Here is a 26,491-nt window from a genome sequence, read left to right as displayed (position 1 = left end):
AAAAAAGAGGAACAAAAACATTTGTCTGCTTCCTCTTATATTTACTTGACCTTTACTAAAATTACTTATTCGAGCCTTTTATCCCACACAGGCCAGACACAGACTCACGGTCTTACCAGTGGTCTGTGCTTCAAGTTTGTTGAACAGATCTCTCCAGGCTAGATCTTGGAAGAAGTTGTTGTATCTATAATCTACAGACCCCAGATACTTGGCCACTGGATGAGATCCTAAGAAAGAAAGGAAAACATGACAGTTGTTCTTCCCAGCACGGAACGCAGGTATATTTTTCTTTTTGTCTGCAAGGAATTAAGTTCCAAAATCCAACTATACTAGACATCCCAGAAATAAGTTTCTTCAACTATAACAACAAAATGTAGTCCAGCTTATCTTTACAAAAGCATGCAAATAGACTTCCCAGCAGAGAGATTGCTTCAGCACCACTTTCAGTGACACCTTCCCTTCTCCCCTCTCCCTCCCGCCAAATTAAACTTTAAAAAGCCAAGGAAAACAGGGCTGCGAAACTGCTGAGGAAACAAATGATTTGGAAGACACAGAGGCCCCGTGGCTCTCTGTCTCCATCACTCAGTTTTGCGAGAGGCTGGCCCCGCAGCCCTTCGTGCCCGCGGGCACTGTGGCCACAGGAGACAGATCCTTCCTCCAAACACCATTTGCACACCATTGCTCTGTTGCAACAGAAGAGAGGAGATCACCTGCAACCAGGAAAAACCACCCAAAGAGCCTCATTTAATAGGAGGAGCAGCAAAATGGCCATAAATGCAATATATAAGCTATAATTAAAGACAGAAGCCAGAGCCCAAGGATTACAGTCCTGGTGAATGTTGGCACATGCATCAGGTCCCCGCTTGCCCTAGCTAAGCCTCGTGCTCCTAAGAGCATGGAAAAGACCTAATTTCACCAACTTTGTGTCCTGCCTGCAGCTTGCAGCCCTGGCTGGAGACCTGCCTTCACCCTCCACTGAGCAGGAGAGGGAAAGCATTGAAGCCACCGCCTCTGCCCTGGGAGAGGTCAAAACATTTGCCACTTCCATTTTAGGTGCCATGTGTCCCCAGCTCAGACAACCTGCTCTTACAACAACTTCTCCAGCAGAGGAGAGGAGGTGTGCCAGGGCTGCTCTGCCCAGCAACCGCGTTTCGGGCTTTGCTGTTTCCATGCTCAGCATGAGCCTTGTACATTCACACTTTGTACAGGCCTCAGAGCTTCTCCTCAGCAGCCTATTTTTGTCCTTCCTGCACGCTGATTTCTCACATTAAGCCTCACTTCCAGAGACCACAACAGCTGTGTCATCGGCTGGTAATCGCTAACCTGACAGCTCCGGCCCCAAACACCCCTGATTGCTTAAATATGCTCACCATCCACATCTAAAGCTCACTGTGGAAAAACCCACTGCTTCTCACCCTCCAAACCAGTGCTCATTTTCAGACTTCCACACCACGTTTAAGCAGACGGCCCCTGAGTTCCCCTCAGAGTCATTACAAACCGAGGCCTAGCTCTTCCCTGGAGCCTGCTGGAAATGGCTGCTTTGAGCTTGTAATTTCTTTTCCTGTGGCGTTTTTAGCAGCGCACGTGGAGCAGCTCGGCGTCACACGCTGGAGAAGTGACAGCTTTCCCACATGCTGGAAAAACACACCACACATGCATGGCAGATGCAGCTGGAAACGAGTACTAAACAAAAGATATCCCAAGTTGTATCCCTGGGAGCTAGATAAAATGTTTTTTTAAAAAACTACAGTCAAAATAATCCCAACTTTTTTTTTTTTTCTTTCTCTTACTTGCGTCTTTTCAACTGTCTCTCCAGTAATTTGGGCATTAAAGGAGTCTTTCAGCCACGGAACTGGCAGCACGAAGCAGGACCGAATCCCCCAGTACAGACATTTACAGACAAGAACATTTCTCAGTGCCAACAAACCACTGCAGGTTGGCTCTGCTGTCCCTGCAGCATGTAGCTGAAGGTAAAGCCACCTTAGAAAAGACCCCACCACTCCCTGAAGGTGCTGCTAACAGCAGAAATCTTCTCCTTTAAGACATTTATGGCATGGTCCCCATCTTGTCTTTGGTGCTTTTTCAATTGTCAGGAAGAAGACGTTGCTGCTCAATCACTTTAATGAAGTGCCAGAAATAAGCACTTGATCCAATCAGGAAATACTGCAGACTTCTATGGGAAAGGCCCTGATAGAAGAGAAGTTTCTATATTTAAAGCACATTCAAGAAACATTCACAGTTCCATTATCAATTGAAAGTGCTTTATTTTTTAAATTACTGAAGTTTTAAGGTTAAAAAAATAAACACATCAAAACCCCAAAACACTAGCTAAATCTTGTGCATGAGTTTCAAAAAGACGGTATTTTCAGACCATTAAAGACTGAAGGACAGAAAACTCTTTTTTGTAGGCTAAGAGACAGGCAGCACGTGAGGACCCAAATCCTCAGCCACAGACTCTCACTCAAAGCAAATTGAAGCCTGCAGAAATCTTTCTTTCTCATGTTTCTGTCCCCTAAAGGGTTCTCTCTCCTATTGTTACCAACTACTTTGGAAACTAAATGCCTTCCTTACAGAAGGATCCAGGGCTCCTGATCTTTTTCACTTGACTTCTGCATATCTCACCACCGAATCAACAGCCTTCTATCCACTGCTCAGGGTGCTGGGCAGCAGCTTGACTCCTACAGTAAATGCCATCAGCTGGTCCCAAGCCTGGAAGACTGGAAAAAACACTCTTCAAGGTTACTGCTGCCTGTGTCACGTCACCTAAGTGCCCTGTTCACGCTCACTGAAGCCAAACCTCAGACTGGACCAACTTCTGCCATCACACACTTACAGCACCAACGCTGCCCAGATGCCCCTGCCACAAGCACCAGGGACTGCCTGGCTGCCCAGGCCTCTTTGCTCCAGCATTCCTCACATTTCTGACTGTGACAACGAGACCCCTGATGTTGTTATCAGTGCACACCACTTCCCTGGACACAAGAGATCCAAGCTGGGTTACTTCCCAGCCAGGCAGGCTTGCTGAGCTGTTGGAAGGGCAGAGATAAGGTGCTGGAAAACCGAGGAAAGAACCCAAGGAGAAGAGCATGTGAAGGAAAGGTCAAAAGATGCATGTAATTTGAATAATTTAAACTCTCAGCAGTTTCAGAGCCTTTTTAACATTTTTCAACTCTACCCCCCTCCATAATAAACATTTTCTGTGTCAGCGTCAGGAAGGCCTGAACAGTTATTGCTTTGGGAAACACAGCGCCCAATGAATTAAAGATTTCAGTCAGGGCAAGAGTTTCTAGAACATTATTCTGTGCGTTCACTGTACCATGATAATAAGGTATATATACGAGCCTGCCCCTGTGGGACAAAGGACTCAAACCCTTATGTTAGGCAAAAGGTTTACAAGCAGACTTTGACATCAAGAATAAAGATGAAATTCACTCACACAAGAGCAGTGCAAGCATTAAGCAACGCTATGCCAGCATGAGATTTGCCTCATTTAACAACCATATACCTGGCCAAAGCTTTCACAAGGGCTACTGCTAAGGGAACACATCACATTTAACCCATTCATCTTTCTACGAAGAAAAATTGTTCCTTATTTACCTAGAGGGATGATCAAAAATCTCATGTAGCCGAGCCAGTCTGGGGTTTTGTGAGACAGCTGCTCTACAAAGAGCCTCAATACAGCACTGAGGTAATTCTGGGCTCCGGCCACTGCAATTTTAATGGGGTTTGGAGGCTGAGAATTGCAGTTACAGCTAGACAGAAAAAGAGGGAACATGTTCATAATTGTGCTTCCAACCAACTACATCAGAACAAGTCAAAAAAAATGGGTTAATAACAACCAAGGCAGAAGAGAGCTCGTTCAACACACAAGGCAATATCACAATCATTATCAGCAGTTTAAACATTGTTAACAAAATGCAACATTGTTCAGTACTTTCTTAATTGGTCTTCTTGCTTTTTTCACAAATTTTGATAGTTTATAAAGGGTTGTATAAACAATCTACATTGGGATGTACCCATTGCAACTAACAACTGTGTCGGAACATACCTACAGCCCTCACCAGATAGCTGGGAAATGCCTCAAGGAATTGAGGACATTATCTGGGAATTAATTTAAGGGAAGAAAAATTGTTTTTAAAGCTATTATCTTCACATGCTTTACTGGTTATTAGATCTGACATAGGAGGTAGCCTACAAAGTACAATCTCTTAAATTCGGTCAATGAAGAGAGATTTGTGTCCTCACACGTGGCAGAACAGCAACAACTTTGCAGGGCTGGCGAGTACTGAAGAACCACACAACTCAGACTTCAGGAGACTGAACTGGGGAGAAGTATTCCCTCACTGTTGGATGGAAAACTCCCTGAGCACCGGGGCACAGGAGCTGAGAGGCTTTTAGACTGCCAGCCCTCCTTCCTGCGGGAGGCTCACCAACCAAAAGAAGCAAAGAGTCACTTACTATCGCTGTATCCTGGAGACAATAGTACTGAAAGCTGCCTGAATATCAGCTGAGGAGCATGTGCAGACCACTGGCAAGGTATGCTTTTGTAAGACATCTGATAGGTACTGAGGAGAGAACAGAACACGTTAAAAGTCCTTTTTGCTACAGTTTGCCACGTGAAAATCTCACCTCCCCCCAGCCTCCTATGGATTGTCACAGCAAAGTGTGGGCACTCTCCCCGTGTCCAACGTGTAGGTGACGCCGCTGTTTCCCAGACACCTTTTCCTTGTGCATCAGCCATAGAAAAGCTTTTCCTCTACAAAGATGGAAGCACTGCTTGACAAACATGAACGCTACATCCAAAACATGGCATTTCTGGCAGTGATAACTCTAGACCAGCAGTTCTCACGGCCGCAGGGAGCAGGGCAGCAGCAGAAGGCTGTTTGCCCAGCAGACAGCTCTGGGTAAGAGCAGATGCTCTCTACTTACCTGCCTGCAGACCTGCACATGCGTTGCTCTCTGATTTAAAAGGACTTGACAAACACAATATTCTAATATTTTGGCTACCCTCGAATACCAAAACAACAACAAAAAATAGTGCTACCAACACACATTCCTTGTGTTGGACCTGTCCCCCTCCATGCAGCTCAAAGGGAAAAAAAGTTAACATACATCTGAAGTACATATGGATAAAATATTGACAAGTGTTCGCAGTTATCTCACTTTCAAATTCTGCACCACTAATCCTCACACCCTAGCCAACGCCATCATCATCTCATCTGATACCATATACATTGCTGGAAGAAACCTGCACAGCTCTCTCTCCATCTCTAGATGGCATTTCTCCCTCTTCCATGCTTAGAGTGACTTGGAACCTGTAACTCAACTGGTATTTTTGATCTCTCAGACACTGAGACCCCAGTTCTACTAGAAGCAGAGAGCAGAACCAGCCAACGTAACTCCACAAACCTGGCACAAGTTCTACAGCCCACAGTCAACCAGTACACATTTAACTTGCCTTTTCTCTATATATTTTATTGCTGTCTCAGACTGAGGTTCAGAAAGGAGCAAAATTTGTTCTGACACCCCACCCAAACCCAAAGCAAACGATCCCACATTGCCAGTACAAGAGAGCAGTGCTCAGAGCTCTCCTTAACACAAACACCACACACCAAGAAAAGATGTGGTAATGCATCCCCAGACAAGAATCACAAAAATATGTGCAAATCAACAATGCTGAAGTATTTTCTCCTGTGGACATCAACAGTGCCCAGCAACATCAGTCTAAACCACAGACGTGTCCTCCATGCTTCCTTTATCCCTTCCTACCATAGTGGAGAAGCAAGCTCTTGAGTGCAAGGCTCTAGCCATACCTGTTGTGCTGCTAACCAGAAGAAATGGCCTTTCAGAGAACAGAGGAAGTCTCTGGGAAAAGATTGAGCTGACAAAGCTTTACAAAATCCATGGCATCTCTTGGTGAAACTCTGTGTGTAGGCAATTAACCTTCAATATACTGCCACCCCCATGAACCACCACTGCAGAATCTACTTGGTTAGTGGTAAAGGTCAATTCCCAAGAAGAACAGTGCTTCAGATAACGTCTCCTGCATTTACCTGGCCTTGCCAATCAGAAGTATTGACAAGAATAATGTTTTCTGGCAGCTGGTCATCGGAAACCAGGATGTGATTTAGTTGGTCATACACCGTTTTCCTGGGGATCTGGAAATGAAGACACAGAACAGAACAACAGAAGATATCAGCTTTAATCCTCATACCAGCACCTCCAGCTCCTGCAGTTTGAGAGAGGTGGCTCTGTGTGGGCTGGCCAGTTCTTGGTCACTCCATCAGCAACACATGCTAATGGACATGTTGATTGCTGGCAGTGACATTAGTCAGCTTCAGCACTGCAATATTCTGCAGGCTCCTTTATTAGCCACCTTGGTTTTGTCAGCCATTACTCCTTCTGTAACGCATTTTTCTGAAGTCACTTTATACCAACTAACAGTAGCTCGAGGAATTCTGGATTTACAGAAACCAGCAACTATCTCTGTCCAGGAGGGAATTAACCAAGTCCTGCAGTTAGCAAGAGCATGGCACAGAGATATTCTGCATAAATCAGTCCCCTTTTGCAACTTCCTTTATTTCAAAGGAGTAATTCCCCTTATTTCAAGGGAGTAATTCCTCAAAACATCCCTATTTGTTCCTCATCACAACAATCTGTTCCAGCGTTTTCAATTTATGGCTGGCAACAAGCTGGCAAAGCCCAGCAGACAGCATGGAAGGTACAATTATCAGCCAAGAAGTAAATTTCCTCCTTCCTGGAGCTGTGAGGTCCTGTTCCTCTCCAGCAGGGACAGCACTTGGGCCAGAAGGAAAGGGATCACAGGAGACAGATGGAGAACACAAAAGCCATGAGTGGCTGGAGACAGAGAAATATTTTTCACACCTGTAAGTGGTGCCGGGTGTCTGGAGATCGTTCGTTATCCAGACTGTTTGCTCTCTCGTTCTGCGGCCTCACTGGCTGCCTCTCCTTCAGAGATGTGCTTCTTCCCCGGCGTCCCGTCTGCTTCCCTTCAGACCTGCTAGAGAGAAATGCTTTCATTCTAGACCTGGCTCATACCTGAGCAAAATTCACCCCCAGACTCCCTAGATCCCCCTCATCTGGCAACCTCAGCAACGCGACTCCAAGCACTGGAGATACACACACGTAAACCTGAGCTAGCCTGAAACCTGCTAACTCTGCTTCTGATGGCGCAGAAGCTATAGAGCACATGGTGCAGCCACACAGAATGCTGTCATCGTGTCCTCAGAGTCACAGGCAGACTTCCACAGCAAGACACACACCACGCTAATCGCCACTTCAGCATAATATGAACCATCCACACAAACTGTAGACTCACACCCAAAAGCAGCACAGAAATACCTCTTCAAAAGAGCATCTATCTGCTCACAAATAACCAAAGAAACTACATGGTGTGGTTGTTGAAGTTCACGTTCACTCCCCTATTAGGGAACTTAGACTTGACAACCACCTTTATGGCCAAAATCTGCATCAGCTGATTCAACAACAGGATATTTGAGCATGCAGCCCCAGAGTAAACATCCCTGAGCAACATCAGGGCAGTATTCCTTTTCAGGGTTCTTGGTTTTCAAGTGCCCAAGGCCCACCTCTCAAGTGCCTGAACACAAGGATGGGCTCCTTGCACATCCTCCCAAGCAGCCCTGCAGCAGGTGCAATGCTGTGCCACTGCTCTACCTGGTGGATGGGATAATGAGGGACTCCGTCTTGGTGATCTTCCCGCTGGGCGGGAGCTTCTCAACAAACACATCTGGCGTGGGAAGCTCAGCTTCTTGAACCTCAGCTTGCTGGCTGGACTCCTGCAAACACACAGAACCAAGTCAGGAACAAACCCTTCCCTCCCTGTGACTACCACGAGGGCTGGCAGGAGGGACACCTGGCTGGGCTACATGCAGCCCGTCCCTTCCAGACACACTACTCAAGGCCAAAGTCAATACGGTCTTGTTGAGAGAGAAATACATTGGAGAAATGTACAAATAGCATGTTTTCAGCAGAGCAACTTGAGCTTTGGGTTGTTTTTCCCCCAGGACCAGCTTGATTTTTGCCAATTCAGCTGGAAGTAGTAGTTCTGCCTGACATAATGCACCAGCCCCAAGAATACTTTCCAGGACGATACACGTGCTCAGTGGCATATTTCAGGCCAGCCTTCCTCAAACCAAGAGAAAGGCTGTTTAAAAAGAAGGCCATGCGAAGCATTTTAATGTCAAAAGGCTGAAAGACAAGAACCTCCAACAACCGAGGTCAGGAGCAGAGCCCAGCATTACCTTCACTGCAGCTACCATTGCCTACATCAGCTGTGCTGTATACGCTGCTACACGAACAGGCAGACACGTGCCACAGAACGCAGCTCACAGCTGACAACCAAATTGCCAGGAGGAACGTTAACAAGTGAGTTTCCAACTTACAAAAGAGACAGTGTCAGAAATACTGTCGCCTGGGTGTTTGGTTCCGAGAGTCTTTGACTTTTCAGGCACTTCTACCTGCTTGAGAAGAGAAAACCATTAGAAGGTATGACAGAAGCACCATTTTTCACCCATGCTGTCTGGATGAGGCTGTTCAAAAGTCACAGTTTAAATACTGCACAGCTCCGCAGCACAGCCGTGAGTGCTTCTGTTCACATCAGAACTGAACATGTTAGCGTGGGACATGGCAAGGCAGCAGCTGAACCCTGCTAACAGATTTAATGCAACCGTCGCATTTAAAAATCGGGTAACAAAACCCTACGAGAAGATGTGGTACCAATCCAACAGGACCCAGGCCCTGCAAGGCCTCCTCCCGCGGTTCTGCAGCTGTGGTACCAGACGTGGTTAGGCATTAACCAGCACAGACGGCCCTGCAGCTGCTTCACAGAACCAGCCTGGGTGCCTTCAAGCTCGGCAGCCTCCCTGCGATGCCAAGGCCTGGCACTGCTCTTGGCAACACAGCGCCGGATCAGACACGGATAAGAAACACACACGTCTCATGAATATGACAGCTTGTGAGACCAAGGGAAGGTGCTCGGGGCAAGGCCTCCACTGGAGGCTCTGTTCCGGAGCTCCTGGACGCAGGCAAGGCAGGTCCAGCCCCTGAGCCCACTCGCTCCCATCGAGGCTGCTCGTTAGCGCTGTGACAGGAGGCGCTCCAGCTCCCCCCCTTCCCTCAGCCTTAGACACTCAGTGCCTAAAACCCTCAGACAGATCCATTACTACACTAAAAGAGGTACTTTACACCGTACAGTGTACACAGAGGCAAGAAAGTCCCCCAGAATTGGTGCTGATACTCGCTGTGCCTAGTACTGCCATCCAACAGGAGATGGAAAAGGGTGAGCAGCATTCACTTCAGCATTCGCTCCCAGCCACCAGGAAAAGCAACCTGGTATCAGCGTGGTAAAGCTTCCTCCAAGCAGGGTCAGGGAATCCCTACAGCTCGCAGGCAACATCTCTCATCCTGGCTACTGCAAGTGCATTGAAAATGTGGAGATATTCACACTATTAGCAAGCATTCAATACATAAACTGAAGGCGCTGACTTAACACTTGATTTCTGTTAAAAAAATAAAAAAATAAAATCACTCTTTCTTGGCAGAATATTCACGTCTCTGCATCCAAGTCTTTGGAGGAGGTCAGAGAGGGTGCTTTAATTTACACATGTACGTAGAGATAGCGCAGGTATCAAGGATGAACACGACAGGTTAGCACCGTGTGGTCAGAGCACTTTAATTTCAAAGGGAATGCAGATGGGCAGACAAGACCTTGAGGCTGCTACATTAACTGCAGACGGATAACCTTCTTGAGGAGACTTACAGGACTTGATGGCTCTCTCTGGCTCTTGATGCTGTGGATGCTACCAATTTCAGTCTGAGAGCTGGAGTGTGACAGTCCTTCAAAATAAGGTCTGAATAAGGAAAGCAAAAACAGTTTGTTTTTATTAAGAGCATTAACAGAGAAAGTCCACTACGTTCCCAGCAAAGAAATGCGACTGTTCCCAAGGCGTCTTACCACTCCTCTACACTTCCAGTAAAATTTACAAGCTACTTTTGATCCTGTGAGTGAAAGGAAGGGGAGGAAAGGCCTCCAGGACAGCAGGAGAAGCCTGAAAGTCCAAGGAGTCCTGTCTAGCCCTGGCGCTGACTGACTGACCTCCATGTACCAGCTCCAACGTGTCAGCTGTCACCCACCAGATCATATTTATAAGGCTCTCACAAGGAATGCCTGCATGCTCTCACGCGACGCACCAAACAGAAGTTTTTACTTGCATAAAATCTGGGATGGGCCCACGGGCCCAGCATTTTCACCGAGCAGAACAGAACGCACATTCACCCCACACGAGCAGTTGTGCCTTTCCTACCCCCAGCACCAGGTGCAGAGTTTCACACTGCAGCTTTTGTTTCAGCTTCGCAAACGCTGATTGAACTACACGGCATTCCAGACAAGGTCTAGCTCTTGACTGAAAGACAGCAAGAGAAGGAGAATTACTGCCCCCCACCCATTCTCCGCTCCTGTGGGCTAAGTGACTCCTGGTGCTCATGTGCATTTTATTTCCAGCTTGCATCTGGACTTGGCTGCCAGCCCTGGGATCCAATTGCACATTTGCTCAAGAAGATAAGGTAGCACACGCAATCAGATTGTGCCTCCATGTAAAAAGGCAGATCATCACTGCAGGCTTCAAGACTTGATTACAATTCAAGGAACTGATTTTTTGTTGTTGTTGTTGCAGGAAAGAAATAATGCCTACAAGCATCAACATTTATCACATTCCTTTCGTGATATGAATGCAAGAACTGGGCAGAGGAAGCCAGAAAGCATCTCCCCAGGACCAACTAGAAGCGATCCACAGCTCAGCCCCACTGTGCTGCCACACACCAGCACCTACAAAAGCTAGTTCAGAACAGGCTTGGGTGTATCTACTTCTGCTGCAGTCAGTCACCCTCAGGCCCTGAAGAGCTCCTTTATTTCCTGCAGTTCTACTTCCTTAATCCCTGCAAAGACTTTCTTTCCACATAGGATCTTATCAGCTTTCCCAGAAAGACCGCCTTGCCTATCACTACTACTGCTTCTGCAGCTTCCAACCCTTCTTCTGCCGCAGCACCAGATTCCTTGCCTGTTTCTACCACCTCTTCAGAACATCTGTGTCAAGTTTAGCTCCACTGCCTGCCTGTCAGCAGTTCCTACCCCTGTGCTCAGGTGGCAGGAAGGCAGAATATTTGCAAAGGGAACAAGGAAAAAAGAAGAAGGGAAATTAGACACCCCACACCCAACCCACAAGCAATTATCAAGTTATCCTAACATATACTGCTGCTCTGACACCAGGTCAAGGGAGGGTGGGAACAGGGTGGAGGGGAGAGAATAGGAACACCACCTAATCTGTGCTGACACTGCACACTGTCCCTCTTCAGTCCCAGCTCTCAGGAGACTGAGCCCCAAGCAGTTCCTCAAACATTTGCCCCAGCATCAGCCACCCCACACTTACTTTAACTTTGGCTTTGGAGTGCTCAAGACACTGTCGTCATCTTCCATTTCTGGCCCGCTGTCACTGGGGTTCTCTATGTCCAGCGTGTCATACAGGAGGTCCAAGTCCTCCTCCACCTCTGGGACGTGCTCTGCTGGGTCCTGCTCCGAATCCAGAACCTATGTGCAGGAGAAAAGCAGGCATGGCTGACTCTGCTAGCAGTCAAACAGAGCCCGTGAAGTTTGGGGGTGAAGTTTGTCAGTGCCTGTGTAAGCAATACTTGCCTCTTGGACTAGTTTTCTAGTTATTAACCATGGAGTATGTTCACTGGTCAACCCTATTCTGCAAACAAAGCCTTCAGAAAGCCCCTAAAGGAGTCCCAGTATTCTTAGAAAAAGCACAGAATTGCAGGGCTCCCAACTGAGTAATCTGGGTTGGGTTTCACTGAAAAAGTTGCCATGACACGTCCTAATTTCATGTTTGGTACCCAAGCAGGGAGAAACGTGACAAAAACGTGCACAGAAGGTGTCTGAAACCTGGAGAAGGATCAGCTGCAACCCGCATGCAAACCTGAAGAGAACAGGTATCCCATGACAAAACTTCCCTAAGGTTTCTTGCCACATACAGAGTAAGCACACTGCTGTACCCAGCTCAGAGCTTGCTTTTTGAGTGGCAGCTCCAAAAAACAGCAGGCTGAGACCTCAGATATAGGCGCTGACTCTGCTGAGCTAACTTGGGAAGAACAACAGAGCTTACAGGGCTGTTGGGAAGAGTCAGGAAGCATGAGGAGTTGCTCACTCTTTCCCACAAACCACAGGATCTGCATGCAGACTGACAGCCAAGCGAGCTGTTAACTGTTTTTCTATCAGATCCTCAGTGTTACACAGGTTTCTGGATTCTGGATCTCTTTCATTTTTAGCTCTGACCAGACAGATGTCTCTCCTGTGCATCTGCGTTTCCTATCAAAGTTTTTCAAGTCTTGCCTGGCTGTTCCAGTAAGATGATCAAACAGGCAGCAATTTAACTTCACAAGCAATATACATAGTAGTCTACTTGCCTTTGAAAGAGCCAAAGATAATTTCAAAGCCGTCTTTGAAATTAATGGGTACGAGTGATTATCAAAATCTGTTTCTGATAAAACCTCATCTAGAAAACATTTGATGGCATTTTAAAGTTGGCCCTCGAGCTTCCATGCAAGGCCAGGGCATTAGGACAGGTCACATCAACAGCAGACTTGGAAACAAAGTGAAGAGAACTAGGAGGAAACAGGGTAATGTTCCTGATGACTACAGCAGGGCGCACACTGAGCAGTAAAAGAGACCAATATGCAGACAGGAAGGCTTCCAGCACGCATTACTTACCTCATCAGACACTTTAAACCTCTTCAGCAACGCCACAACCTTCTGTTTGAAGTTTTGTTGCTGCAAGTCAAAGACATTTTTACGTAAGTAAAGCATCAGTGAACTGTCTTCTCCCAGTAAGAAACCCGGACACATGACACGGGTGCTCTAGCTGCTGCTTCAAGTCAAAAAACTGCTGGCACCACAAACCAAATCTCTGCTATACACATGTTGAAATCAGCTTTCCCACACCTATGGCACTTCCCTGCATTACAACAAAGTCCCACTCCACTAAACGTTATGACAAGCCTTCTGGCCCCGATAGATGGCACCACTCTTGGCTGGACTCACAGTGGACAGCAAATTTCTGGTGAGCATTTGAGAGTCAGCTCCTACAGATCTCAACACTGGTGAGCCAACACAGGCCTCGACCCGCAGACCCACAGACCAGACGTATTTTCTACCAAACTGTTTTTCCTGTTGCAGTTCAGGCTTGCCTGTACGACTAGTAGCACTGCAGAGGAGTTGTGAGGCTTGTCCTTTGCACTTGTCTATCAGAAAAATGCTTTCCAAGTCCAATACCCGCAGATCTAGGAAACAGCAGGCACTGAGCCCAAAATAACACAAACCCAACTGCTGCACTGCCTTTGTGCTCACTTGCACACAAGAGCTATTTCTCTCCCGCAGGACCAAACAGCTGAGATTTATCCTGAGCTGCCCAGCCCTTCTCTGTCGCTGCCCAACCTCACACACACACTCTAAGGAAAAGGCACAGGAAGGCACAGGCAAGAGAGCTGGTTCAGGGCATTTGAAGTGGCATCCCTGTGTCAGGAGGAAAGGGAGGAGAAAATGGCTAGTGCCAGGCCACTCTTTGGTGTAGCAAGTTGCTCATCTACGAGGTTGACTGTATCTCATGTGAGCTTTTCTTGTATGTCTCCCTGGTCCCACCACTCTGGCCTCGGACACTTCACCCCACCCCACTCTTCCAAACGAAGCCCTTTACCACTGAATGTAAATCCTGCAAGCTGTGCTGCCTTCTGGCCAGCTGAAGTTCAGGTGAAATAAATTCACCAGGTTCAAACACTGTTCAAACACTGAATTCAGTACCAGCTGAATGGTCGGCGACAGAAAGCCATTCTTGTTAAGAAGAAGTTGCTCAAATATTAACTAAGGTGTGTATTTTGCCCTGTGCTGTCACTAATACCTGAAAACAATACTAAGGACATCAAGCACATGAGCTAGCGTACTCCTAGTCTATAGAGGATCTTTTTAATTGTAGATTCAGGTCAAAACGGTGTTTATTCCAGACCTTCTCAAAACACAGATTTCAAAAATAGCCTCACAGAGGGTACAAATGAACTCCAAACCGACTCCTAAGTCCAAAAAGAAACCTAGCCCATTATGGTGATTTTTGTTATTGTCATCACAGACATGCACAAGCGCTTGTGTCAGCAGAAAGCTGCATTACGGTGCAGTCCAGCACAGGTCAGTGCTCCACACAGGAGTTTTACAGGCAACCACATGCTTGCTGTGAGAGGGCAGATGGCTGCATGCTACCTACCGAAACCTTCAATATCCAGCTACTTCTTTTCCTCAACAGCACATGCACCACCTCAGGTTCATCGTCAAGCTCCAGCCCAACTGAGCTACTTAACTTTGTTTTGAAACCTTTCCACAAGTCTCTCCCATGCAGAGCACAAGCAGAAGAGCTTCCCTTCACTTGAAGCTATGCTTTCAGGACTTACGTGAGCACAGATTCTGCCCTGGCTTCGTTATGAGGCTGAATTTCACATGCTTACATGATTTTTGGAGCTCCCTCATCTTGCAGTCGAAGGGCAGTCACGGCACACACACCACGGACTGTCCCACTCCCTGCTCTGACAGCTTCTGCCTTCTCTTCACATGCTGTGACCATGCCCCCAGGCTCCCTGCTGGGCCAGCGTGTCTAGTGCTGCTGCTCCCACAAGCCACATGCACTGCAAATCCTGGCCAAACCCCATCAGTGTTAGTAAAACTAATTTCCACCGACCCTGGTTATGGACGTCGTTCTTACTATCGATCTCCGCTGCTTCTTGGGCTTCCCCAGCTCGTACTCATCATCATCCAAATCCTGAACAGAAAGAGGATTCCTTTGTTACCTTCGTGGCTTGGGGACAGACGAGCATTTAAGTGCTAACAACGTTCCCTCTATGAACATGCTGCTCTATCTTCCAGGCATTCAGCATTTGCTTTAATTGTTTGTGGTTATGGTGGCAGAGGGAAAAGGAATTGAGCCAGGTCTGCAGAGAGCCAGAATACCAGAACGGAGAAGCAAAACGGCCCTAGTTCTATACTGAGGGAACAAGGATAGTTTCAGCCCCACATTGCAGTGGGTTCCTCTCTCAGTCCCTCCAAGAGGTGGAAGGCAAGTGATGCCAGAGTCTGAAGCAAGTCAGATCCAAACTCAAATGCATCTCACATCTACTCAGGGGTTCTCTGTAAGGACTCATTTTGCAGCAGGTATTAAAGACTAACATCTGACTCGGATCCCACTGGCCCTTCCATGACAGCTGGGGCCTAGTTGGGCTCTTGGAATCCAGTCAGCATTACAGAAGCAATCACCTGATGCCTTGACCATTAAGCAGAGAAATGCACAGGAATGCCAATGTTTTAGTGTTTAAAGGGGGTTCAGATCAACACATAAGATAAATCACAGCACAGTGGAAGAAATGGGATCCTGTGCATCTCCATTCTCCTTCTGCCAGTGCACTGAACACTCGGTAACAGTCTCACACTGTCATGGTCTAGCTAAAGAATTAGACTTACAGCTTCAAGCACAGGCTGAGAATGTACATGCTCTACAGAACTCCCCACAGGGAGAAACCATGCCCTAAACAGTACCTGGCCCTGTACGGCATCATCACTGGCCTCCTGCTCAGAAGAGAAGCTCTCGTACTCCTCCTCGGAATAGTTGTCTGAAAGGGAAGGAAAGAGGGGAGAGATCCCATGAAACTCCTTTAATGCGAGGGGACAATCTCAACTCAGGAGCAAAGAAAGCCTACTAACAGCAATAAACCCAGAAAGGGGGCACACAAGGGGCCTGACAGCTTATCTTCTATCTGTGCCTGAACCAGTGAGATGGGAACCTCCTGGAGATGAGAAACAAGGAAGATATATCTAATAGGAAGGACAAACCAGCACGCAGATAAGACTCCTTGAAATACCATCCCCTTTTACTCTGGGAAGAACCACCTGGCAGACAGCAGCAAGTACAGAGGTTTCCTCACAAGGAAAATCATTTTTCCCCTTACATGGGCACAACTAGCTTACAGAAGCAAGTAAGACATGACAGGAGAGTCTCAATTCTATTGATGTGACACTTCAGGTGTCCTGCCCGGCCTCAGGCAGCAACACCTGCATGCACTACCTCCAACGGGTCACTCTTCTGGCAGTGAGCAGAAGCCTGGTACTACAAAGAAGGTGGAAGATCACAAGGGAAAACCCAATGACTTTCTTACACAGTGCACAACACTTGGATTTGCTCTCTTTAAAGCAGACCAGAGCCCACAGAAAACACGTGGCAGCTTTCTAGGTCTTACAGAGGTTAACGACATTTGTTGCACAACACCCAGAGGAAAAAGAAGTTGGCAGAGCAGCTTAAATGTGCATCTCCTGAACATGACACTGTTAGCCCTGTGAGAAGCTACAGGTTCTCAGCACACCTACCAGTAATGCTGGAAGAGCACACGTCTAACTTGCTGGATGGCTCAAGCCTGGTATGATATGCAGAAGAACCTCTGACAATCCCCAACTCCTGTCACCCTCCCTGCTTACACAGCAACAGGTTTGCAAAGTTGGTTTCCTTTGCAGCCATCAGTTACTGGTAGGGAACTCATGCAAACCAGTCCTCATTTGTCCCCAGAAGCATCTAAGCTGTTTCCATCTAAGGTTTAACTGCAGCTAGTTTAGGAGACACTAGTCCTCAGAGCATGTGGTTGTACTCTTACCTGTGGACTTGATTTTCTGGCTGGGCTGCATTGTGCTGTCTTCATGGTCAATTGGCTGACTTGACAAGGAGAAGATCCAGATTTCTGCCACCTTCACTGCAGCTTCTTTGATGTTGCTGAAGAGGCTTAGTACCTGGCCACCTTCTGTGGGGTGCTGCATGACCTGGGACAGAAATCAAGCAGCACCAATCTGCATTTAAATGTATTTAAACTTGCACCATTTGCATACTACGAGAGCTATTTATGTTAATAGAGTTACTTCAGATTTCCAAGTACAGAAGGAAGCCAACACCCCGCAACTGCAGAAGCCACTTGCAGGCAATACGCAATGCTAGCTGAGATTTTACTTGACTATTAATGCAAGTGATGGAAAGAAAGGAAAAATTTTCTGAGTGTGACAGCTGATTAGCTCATCCTTGAAGCCTGATACTTGATTACCTCATTACTATGTATTTGCTTCCACGACACAGTACTGATTTGACTTATCAGGTTACCAACCTTCTGAACACCTAATTAAGGAACTCACTTCTGTGTTAAAGCCCAACAGAAGAGCCAGCAAAAGCAAAAATTCTTGGTGGGGTACGCAGCAAAGTGTCTGAGAGAGCTGGCACCCGAATCTCAGAGGAGCTGGCCACCCTGGGTTAATGAAGAGGTGAGTTACAAAAACAACAAGATGATGGAGGAGGCAGAGAGCCATCTCAGCGTGGGTTTCTCTGCAGTTATCATCCCTTTGCCACCCACAGTTCACAGAGCTATGCCCTGAACTTAAGGCTCAGGTTCTCCTCTTGCCCCAGAGTCAGAAATTGCTTCCTCACCCCTACTTGCCTGCGCCTCAGCTTTCTACTGCACACCAGGCTGCCCTGTCAGCTCCTCACGTGGCTTTAAAATGACCTGAGCTGATGAGGAACATATGCCCCCTGCTCTTAAACTCTGCTCAGACTCATGCCTCCGATAGCTTTTCATTGCTTTCTTTTGTTTCAGCTGCCACAATAACTTTTTTTTTTTTTAATGTGCTGTCTTGAGGTCATTACCCTACAAACTGCAAAGAGGCTATAGGGTTTGTTTACCTGAAGTCTTCAGTTTCTGAAGTATTCCAGATGAGCGGGAGTGCAACTATTTCCCAACAAAGTGAACCTTTGAAAATTTATGACCTTCTAACCTCAGTCAGCTGACGTTACAGAAAGACCGAAAAAATAAGCCACACGCAGCAGCAAATGCCCAACGCTTAGAAGCTCACTGATGGGTCTAATTAATGGGCCCACACATTTTCTGCCTTACAGCAATATTTAACTCCCAGTTCTTAAACAAACCAAACATGGTACAGGAAAAATGTTAGCTACAACACTATAAATTAGAATTTGGCTGATTCAAATGGGGAATTCAACATTTCCTGCAAGTCTAAGTGAAGCTTAACACACACACAAGGAGTGTTCTTTATAATGAATTATTTAACACAGTAATAACTCTCCACAGCACAACATTATCTATTTTGGATGGTAACAAGTTGCTGATAGAATGTAGTCTGATGAAAAATATTGGCGTTAAACCGAATTTGTTTCTGCTAAGCACATCTCTAAATATGCGAACACAAACAGCAGAGATTAAACGGGGCATGAAATAATGAAGCATGGAGCTAAGCCATTCGGAATGCTTTAGTGAATAATTTAGCCATTCTTGATTCCAGCATTAATTTTAAGAGTAAATCTGAACGTTTTTATTATTTACCTCTCACGCACAGGTAATTCCACCTAAATTACCAAGAACAACCAAACAGGAATTGCAAAGGGTGTTTCAAGCAAAGTGATGAAAACTACGCGATGCTGAACTCACACAGTAGCACAGGGAAACAGAGCAAACCTCAGTTGCTTTAACCTTGGTATTTCTTAGGGTTGGAAAACTTGCACAAGTGCCCCTAACAGTTTTGTTTCTGCATATATGAAACAACATTTTTACATTTAAGAACATGAGACAAATGCATTAGTTAACCAAATAAACTGGACTTTCTACTGATTCTTTTCCAAAACACAGTAAAAAAGAAAATGCACAAGTATTTAAATACATGCTGAAGCGTCCTGAATACAAAGAGGATTCATATTGCATTTGGGTGAAATTATTTGGACTCCCTCCAACTCAAAACAAAACCAAACAAGGCTAAAAAAATACCACAAACCTTGTAAGCTAATAAGCAACCCTCAAGAAACCTTTAGCTCTCAAGATATTAGCTAGAAAACACAAAATGTTATTGCTCAATACTAAAATCTTTTAAAAATATTTTTCTCTGACTACTAACTGCAGTTGTTAAGACAGTTATATGAAATCCATCCAGGTACTCCTCAACGAGGAGAGTGACAACACGGGGCTTAAAGAGAAGGGAATGGGGAAAATATCCCCCCTTGGAAGTATTGATCATGCCAAATGCTGCTCACCTCAGCCATGTTGATAGAGCCAACAGCCAGAGTCTTGTAGCCCAGAATCGTTCGGTTCTTGTACCGTTTCCGCCGCTGCAGCATGATCTGAAGCTTGTTGCCTTCCCTCTTCAAGAAGTGAGGGTACTGAGGTTGGAAACACAATGCAAAAGGTTATTACATCCCTTAACATTATCTCCCAATTGCCTGGTTCACGGCTCAGTTCCATTCCTAGAGTTAACCCCAGGGCTTTTAGAAGTGCCTACATGAACTAAACCTCAACGCACAGCCCTCCGTTATCCCAAAGAGGCCTCATCTCTGACAGGAGCTCTCAACTCTGGACTTTCATTTCCCCAGCCAAGCACTTCATGCGGTCCTGATCCACCCTGAGGGAGCAGCGAAGCCTCCTCTCACCCCAAAAGCAGCCTTGGCAAAGCTCTGCCAGAGCCCCAAGGCCACCCGAGGGACAGGGGGAGAGCTCAGGGAGCCCTGCACCTGCAGGAACAGTTCAAGCCCAGGGGTGCAGAGGAGCTGTTTGGTTTGTAAGGGCTGGGACCGGGTCTGGTTCCAAAGCAACGAGCAGCCCCCAAGAAATGGGTTGGGCTGCATGGGCCTGCAGAAAGGAGAACCTCACAGCAGGGATCCTAACATTAGACATACCTCAGAGAAAAATGCTTCATTTCACAGGCAAAAAGTATTTTTCCCTTGCTCTGGACATTCTGAAAGTAACTTTCTGCCTAGGAAAAAGCTTGATAAATACAAATGTTGGGTGTCACCAGAAACCTTAAGGTATTAATTTGCAGTCCAGAGCAGGCCTGGCTGCTCTGCAGAGAGCCAGGAGCAGTGGCCGCACAAACAAGCGGAATACTAATTAACTAATTGCTCTGCAAGGACGGGATCTTCTGTGCACTGCACGAGGAAGTGGCCACACAGAAGAGAGGAACAACAGAACAGCCCACGCAATTAAAAGACCATCACAAAACACACCACACATCTCAATGTGCACAGCTTTCGGGACTGAACTGGATGGCTCAAGTCCATACACGTGCAGGTTTCTGATTTTCAAATGTGTGTTTCCTTGCCACCTCTGATGAACATTCGTAGAGATGATTTCAATAAAAAAGTACAGAGGCACCCAGGCCACTCACCTCCTCGGCTAAAAGCAAGGTCCTCTGGAACAGCTGAGCTATTTCCACTGCACCACCAAGCTATTTTTAACTGCTGCCAGGGCTTATGAACTCTACAGACTGGTTTCAACCAAAGCTTCTCAGTAACTGCCAGTCCGTGACACAATTTGGCTCAAAATATTTGGAAATGAGATGTTTAGGGGCACCACGCGGCACATCCGAGGGGTGAGAAGAGGGGACCATCACACAGCCCAGAACAGCAGGAGGCAGTGCAAGAAATTCATTCTGAAGCCCAAGTGACAAAATCAGTGTGGGAGGATCAAACACAGGAATTAAGTGCTCTGGAGAGGTGTGAGGTTGTGCTTGGGATACCTAGGGAATTTCATTCGATCCTGAGAAACCCACGGGTCAGGAAAAGCAGTGAGGGTAGCTTACCTTTAAGGTAGCTCACCTGCCAGAAAGGCTACTGCTGCTCTAGCCCTAGCTAGCGAGGTGAAATGGGATCAGACACACTATTTTTCCTTCCTCCAGCTGCGTAACAGCAACAGGAAACTCCTCCCTTCTGTTGGAGTGAGAGCCTGCCAGCCACAACGGGCTGCGCGCTGCTGTGCCAGCCTGTCCTGTCACCTCAATGCTGACGAGGAAACGCTCTGCGTAAGGAACAAGCATTGCATCCAGGAGGAAGAGCTGAGGAGGATGTGATTGTGAAGGTAAAAGGGGCTACAGGTCCACACAGCTAGCACCGAGCAAGGCGTGGAGCTGGGAGAGCTGAGAGCGCAGGATGGAGCTGCTGGCTGCTGCAAGACGCCGAGGCTTTCTCCCGCTGAGACATCCACACGCTTTTACTTGGTGGCCCAGCACCGCTCCCAAAATATCCCAGGCACTAAATTCAGACTGTACCTGGCTCAGGCTGTAGTCATTAGCTAAGAGTAGCTTCCAGCCATCGGCCAATTAGGAAACAATAAAAGCTGTCATAAAAGTCCTGCTGTGCCATTTCAGGAAGGCTTCCCAGGCCCTGCTGCATCCAAGAGCACTGATCCTGCCTGCAGTCAGAGAGCAGCAGCACGTCTCTGCATTAAGCTCACTCCTCTCACACCCTCCTTTCTGAGGGCTGCCAGTGTCACGGACATCCTCCTCCTCTGTTCTGGCTCAATTCCCAGCCCCTTCAGGAGAAACCGACTTAACAGCAGTGCTCTGTGCCCTGCTGCAGGATTGCTCTGAGCTGCAGAAAAACACACGCGTTCCTGGTTGATTCCAAAAAGCTGGGCAGAAACACTTGCTCCTTTCTGACACGGGACTGGCAGAGGGAGACGTGGCTCATCCTAAGGCTCTGCTCCCTGCCCTTGTAAAGCTGCAGCCCCCACGGCCACGCATACTTATTCCCAGCACGTGGCTGTGTCATTCCTGCCCACAACGGAGGGCTGCAACGCTGCAGGTAACCCAGCCTGGGGGCTGCGTCAGGACACAACCACGAACACCAGCCATCTGCATACCTGCCTGTGCAGTCCCGGGGTTATCATCCATCTGCACCGAAACCTCATTGAGATTTGAGTCTACCCAGGTCTCAGAGTAACAACCGCTCCGTCTCGCATCGTCCCTGGAGCCTTTCTTCTTACCTGATCAAACCCTCGACTTCAAAATCTAGTCCCAAAATACAGCTAACCCAGATCGGAATGCTTCTGAGTGTCTGTCTGACTGCTGCGTGCACGCAGGATCCTCCCTCCTGCTTGCAGCAAGCCAGCCTCTATTTACCTCGTTCCCCTACTCAGGAGGCAGCACCGGGGCAGGCTGCTCTGAGGAACAGAGCAACCAACACAAGGCTCTTGACCACAGACCCAGGAAGCACCAAATCTCACCCAAAAGCAGCAATTCCAGCGAGCACAGGCCCCGAGGCCGCGTCCCACCCTACCTGCAGTGAGAAGGTCAGCGCGAGTTCCGTCTCCACGTGTCCACTCGGGGGCAATACAATCTCGTGAGACCGCAGGATGCGCTTGGAGCCCTGCACAGAAACAAAGTCCACGTGGTGAATCCCCCAGCCCTTTCCTTAACCACCCAACCCGACAGGCTCAGAGGTGAAATCAGGGGGCTCCTGCCCTCCCTGGTATCACCCAGAGCTGCTTTAGGGCTGCATGGTCTGCCTCTCCCCAGGGAAAAGACGGGGCAGCAGGCTGCAGGCAGGGCTGGGTGCTGATCTGCTGGCACTGCTGGAGTGGTTCTGGCCTTGGGGTGGGCAGAAGATTGGGCTGAAATGGAAGAAGCCTCGGATGGCCATCCCAGCCCTTTCCCCTTTATAGAAAAACTGGGAAGTGTTTTCAGGGACTGCCGCAGAGAAAGCAAACGGATGGATCTGACCTTGCACGCCTGTGAAATATTAATGAGATGAAAGGGAGATATTTGACTAATAAAGATTTGGGCATATTTACTGTCCCTCGCTGCAACAAAGCAGCTTTTGTTCTGCCAAACCCCAGCGTTCAGAAGCTGTGAGTCAGCCCCCAGCCCTCGAGCTGCAGCCTGGGTTTATGATTTCAGCCCGTAGGTATCGGGCTCCGCAGCGGGGTTTGGAGGCAGGCTGCAGCGTCACACGTAACCCTCCGGCGCTAGCCACGACAAACTGATCTCTCCTCTTCCTACACACACCCCTCCCTGGGGAAAGCGGGGATTTCAACCTGTTCCAACAGCTCTGAGCGACTGGGATTGCAGAGAAAAGAAATCCCCTAAACGTTGCAGGGGAGGCTGGAGACGTGACAGGATTACACCACATCAGCGCTGTTTGGGCTGCCATATGCTGAGTTACCGGGCTGCTTCCTGCCTCAGCATTTCATTTCGGGGAACGTTTCAGGGAAAACTAGGAGGGAAACATGACAAAGTGCTGCCCAGCAAACGCTCCCGCACTGTTCAAACAGTGGCAAGTTTCAGAGGCCGCTGGCTCGCTCTTCTGCTGAGGCTGCAGATCTGGCTTTGTCCAGCCGGGCTGAGCTCCCAGCAGCACGGAACTGCAGCTCTCCAAAAAGCACCAGCTGGGGAACGAGAGACAGGCAAGTGGGTAAACACGGCCCAGCTACATCCAAAGCAGAACTGGGCATGGTAATTCAGCCCCAGAGAGCATCCCGAGACCAGGGACAGAGGCTGGGACTCCTTCACATCCCTTCCTCCCCAAACTCCAGGAGGTCTGGAGACAGGCAGCCAAGCAGGGGCAGAAAGCGAAGGGTCCCCCCAGGAAAAGCAGCACGCGTGCAAGTGAAGCACGCCCAGCCTTGCTGCTGGCAACAGCGGCATCTGCTCCGCCGCTGCAAATCTCCGAGCAGTCACAGTCTTGCTTCGCTCGTTACGCAACCCTAAATCTAACGAAGGCCCAAATATAGCTGCTTGGAGGAGACGGCAGCGGATAAATAGCGCAGCAGCTTGGGAAATGGCGTTGACAACTCTTTGAACATCCCTGTTCGGGTGGCTGCGAGGAGCCATGGGAAAGGCAGGTGCGATGCTCTCATTAGGTCTGAATTCAGTCATCCCCTCTGGAAGGGCTCCAGGGCCTGACACCTCTCTCTTGCAATTCCCCGTACAAAGACAGCGAGTCCTTTGACAGAGATCATATATTTGATGATCCGATATCGCCAGCTTCAAACAATAGCTGTGTCAGACACCCGAGCGCTGGCAAATTCAGCGGCCTTAGAAGAGCTTGTCAGCACCGTAATAATAACCTGCGAGCCATCGAGGGGCTTTAATAAGAGTGCCTCCAATCTGCCTGCCTCGGGGACAGCGGCAGAGCTGCCGACCTACCGTTAAATGGCACATCACGACGAGATAGGGGCGATGATCGAACCCCTATCGGTGCCAGGGACACCCGAGGTGAAGCCACGGGCACCCTCAGGACAGCAGTCGTTGCGGCCACGTTACCTCCAGGTCGGCTGGAAGGACGGCCCAAGGGCAAAAAGGACGGCCCAGGGGTGTGAGGCGCAGCCTGGGAGTTGTCGGAGAAGCACCCCAAACGTTCCCAGCAATACAGGAGGAGTCCTGTCACTTTCCAGGTCTTCAGGGATCGGCCCTGCTGCAGAGGGGACTGCGGGAGAACTGCTCGGGTTTCAGCGTCTGACTTCCTATAGCAAGGCAGGTCACAGCGGGTATCCAAAATAGACAGGAAAGTCCCATCTGCTAAAACCTCTTCAGACTTGCAGCTCTGGGGCACCACTTCCAGCCTTTCCACCCACAGAAGGTAGAAGCACTCAGCACCAGACAGGAGGAGGAGGTTTTGTTCTAGCAAAAGCTGCCCAATTTTCCTCCCCAATTTCCTGACACACTTTACACGTAGATCATTCACCGACAAGCCTCAGGCCCTTACAGCGATGCATCCACTGTCTTGGAGTACAAACATATGGAAAGCTTTCAGCCGTGACAAGCAGCATCTGACAGCCTCAAACCCAGAGCTGTGTGTCTTCAGAGGTTCCCATCAGTTCAGGCGTGTGAAACTGCTCCCTACCTTTCTGCTCCCTGCCAGGGGTGTGTGGACCCTCTCCAACACACAGGGACACGATTTTGTCCCAGCTGGACTGCTCACGGAGATGAGAGATACTGGCTAAATCCTCAGCTTCTGAATCCTTCTCTGAATCCTTCAGTTCTTGCTCCACACAGCCTTTGTGATTTCAACTCCCAAGCTGGATTTTGACACCACCAGATCTCTGCAGGAGTTTGCCTGTCCCTTTATTTGCAAAGCCGCTGCTTTTCAGCACGGTTAATGGTATTTGTCTACTTAGAGGTCCGCCAGGCTTTTAATCAGTAAGTACTTCAGCACTGACAGTGGTGGGAGCACTCGAGCTCAGCTGATGCTGTGCCACACAGTGGAACTGAGTCGCTTCCTTCTGAACCTGCCTCCAGGCAGCATGACCTATATGTAGGCACCTAATTAAATGGCACAAACCCATGCTGCAAAGTAGGTTATTTACTTCGGATGATAGCTGTTTTTTTTATAGAAACAAATTAAAACGTACAGGCACTCAATAAATCCACTGACAAGCACCTGGCTACAAAACCAGCTTGGGCTCCTGAGAGCTGAGCTGCCCCTCGGCAGGAGATGGCCCAGCCTCCAAACCCTCCCATGCCAGGACCGAGTTACCAAGATGTTCTGCCCTAGAATGGGACAAAGTATGTTAAATACGGAGTAGGCTTGGATTTGGTGACAGCTCAGGAAGAATAGGTGACTGCATGTGATCTGTAACGAGCATCCTTAAGCTCATGCTGAGCCCTCAGGGAACAACAGGCTTTAGTCACAACAGTGAGATGTGGTAGGAACGCAGGGGAAGGACCACGAGAGACTCCCCGTACACCCAGAACACCCTGATGTAGGTGGGAAGTGGCCCGTGGCTGTTATGGACCCTCGGATGGATGTAAGCTCAGCTTAGGCATCTGCCAGCACGTTACCCAAGCAACACGTCTGATTCTCAGCACCGAGCAGCAATTACCTGCATTTTGACAGCAATGACCACAGAAATAAGCTCCTTATCCAACTCCTTTAAGACTACCAGTTTCTTTAGTGTCAAGCTGCACAACCTGCAAACAGGAACAGAAGAGAAACGGTTATAATCATGCCTGAAAATGGAAAAGCTCCGAGCAGCTCTCACGCAGCAGCATCTCAGTTTGAGGGAGAGCAGACTCCAGCCACAAGGCACACACAGATACAGACACAAAGGGATTTTCAGACTGAATTTCTCCAGCCTTCCACAAATATAAGGACAAAAAAAAAATAATGAGGTGGACAGCAGGTATGTCTCGCTGTTTGATGCAGACCCACGGCCTCGCAGCACGGACCTCCAGGGACCTCGGCCTGGGAACTCTTGCTCCAAGTCAGACCAAAAGCTGTAGGGTCAGGGGAATTAAATTCCAGCAATACAAAAGCAGTGGGTCAGGCTAATTTTAAACTTGTTTACAAAGCTTTACTAGTTTGTTGGCTTTTTTGGTTTCAGGCTCTGCTCTCTCTAAGATCTCCCTCCTACCTCCTGTCGCCAACCCACGCGTTCTCCTCCTCGCCCCCAAACAAAAGCGCTAACAGACATCTCTAATGGGAAAGCAAAAAAAAAAAGGAGAAAAGAAAAAAAGCGAGGGCTCACGCAGTGCCCTGGTGCTCACATGCCACACATACGCAAGTAAATCACATTCTTTACCCAGGCAATGCTACATTGTTCTGGCTAAAGCTGTTTG

General features: G+C 48.1%; 1 protein-coding gene across 7 annotated transcripts in view; it reads right to left on the bottom strand.

The window, feature by feature from the left end:
* PACS2 (phosphofurin acidic cluster sorting protein 2) overlaps positions 1–26,491 on the bottom strand; it is a 66,669-nt gene that overhangs the window by 20,499 nt on the left and 19,679 nt on the right. The window contains exons 2-17 of one of the 7 annotated variants that reach the window (XM_068690848.1): positions 25,756–25,843; positions 22,212–22,301; positions 19,197–19,322; positions 16,771–16,933; positions 15,665–15,738; positions 14,838–14,894; positions 12,806–12,865; positions 11,466–11,623; positions 9,800–9,890; positions 8,424–8,498; positions 7,696–7,817; positions 6,886–7,018; positions 6,054–6,158; positions 4,459–4,565; positions 3,598–3,752; positions 117–227 (exon numbers count right to left, since the gene is read on the bottom strand). In XM_068690848.1, coding sequence (XP_068546949.1) covers positions 117–227; positions 3,598–3,752; positions 4,459–4,565; positions 6,054–6,158; positions 6,886–7,018; positions 7,696–7,817; positions 8,424–8,498; positions 9,800–9,890; positions 11,466–11,623; positions 12,806–12,865; positions 14,838–14,894; positions 15,665–15,738; positions 16,771–16,933; positions 19,197–19,322; positions 22,212–22,301; positions 25,756–25,843 — 1,715 coding nt within the window. Of the gene's footprint in view, positions 1–116; positions 228–3,597; positions 3,753–4,458; positions 4,566–6,053; positions 6,159–6,885; positions 7,022–7,695; positions 7,818–8,423; positions 8,502–9,799; positions 9,891–11,465; positions 11,624–12,805; positions 12,866–14,813; positions 14,895–15,664; positions 15,739–16,770; positions 16,934–19,196; positions 19,323–21,795; positions 21,838–22,211; positions 22,302–25,755; positions 25,844–26,491 lie in introns of those variants that run through there. The other 6 variants (XM_068690841.1, XM_068690844.1, XM_068690843.1 and 3 more) reach the window with 6 other exon arrangements.

This window comes from Anas acuta, chromosome 8 (genome assembly GCF_963932015.1).
Source record: "Anas acuta chromosome 8, bAnaAcu1.1, whole genome shotgun sequence".
NCBI lineage: Eukaryota > Metazoa > Chordata > Aves > Anseriformes > Anatidae > Anas > Anas acuta.
Note: the sequence above shows the minus strand (reverse complement) of the source record. Positions and strands in the feature narration are given on the sequence as shown.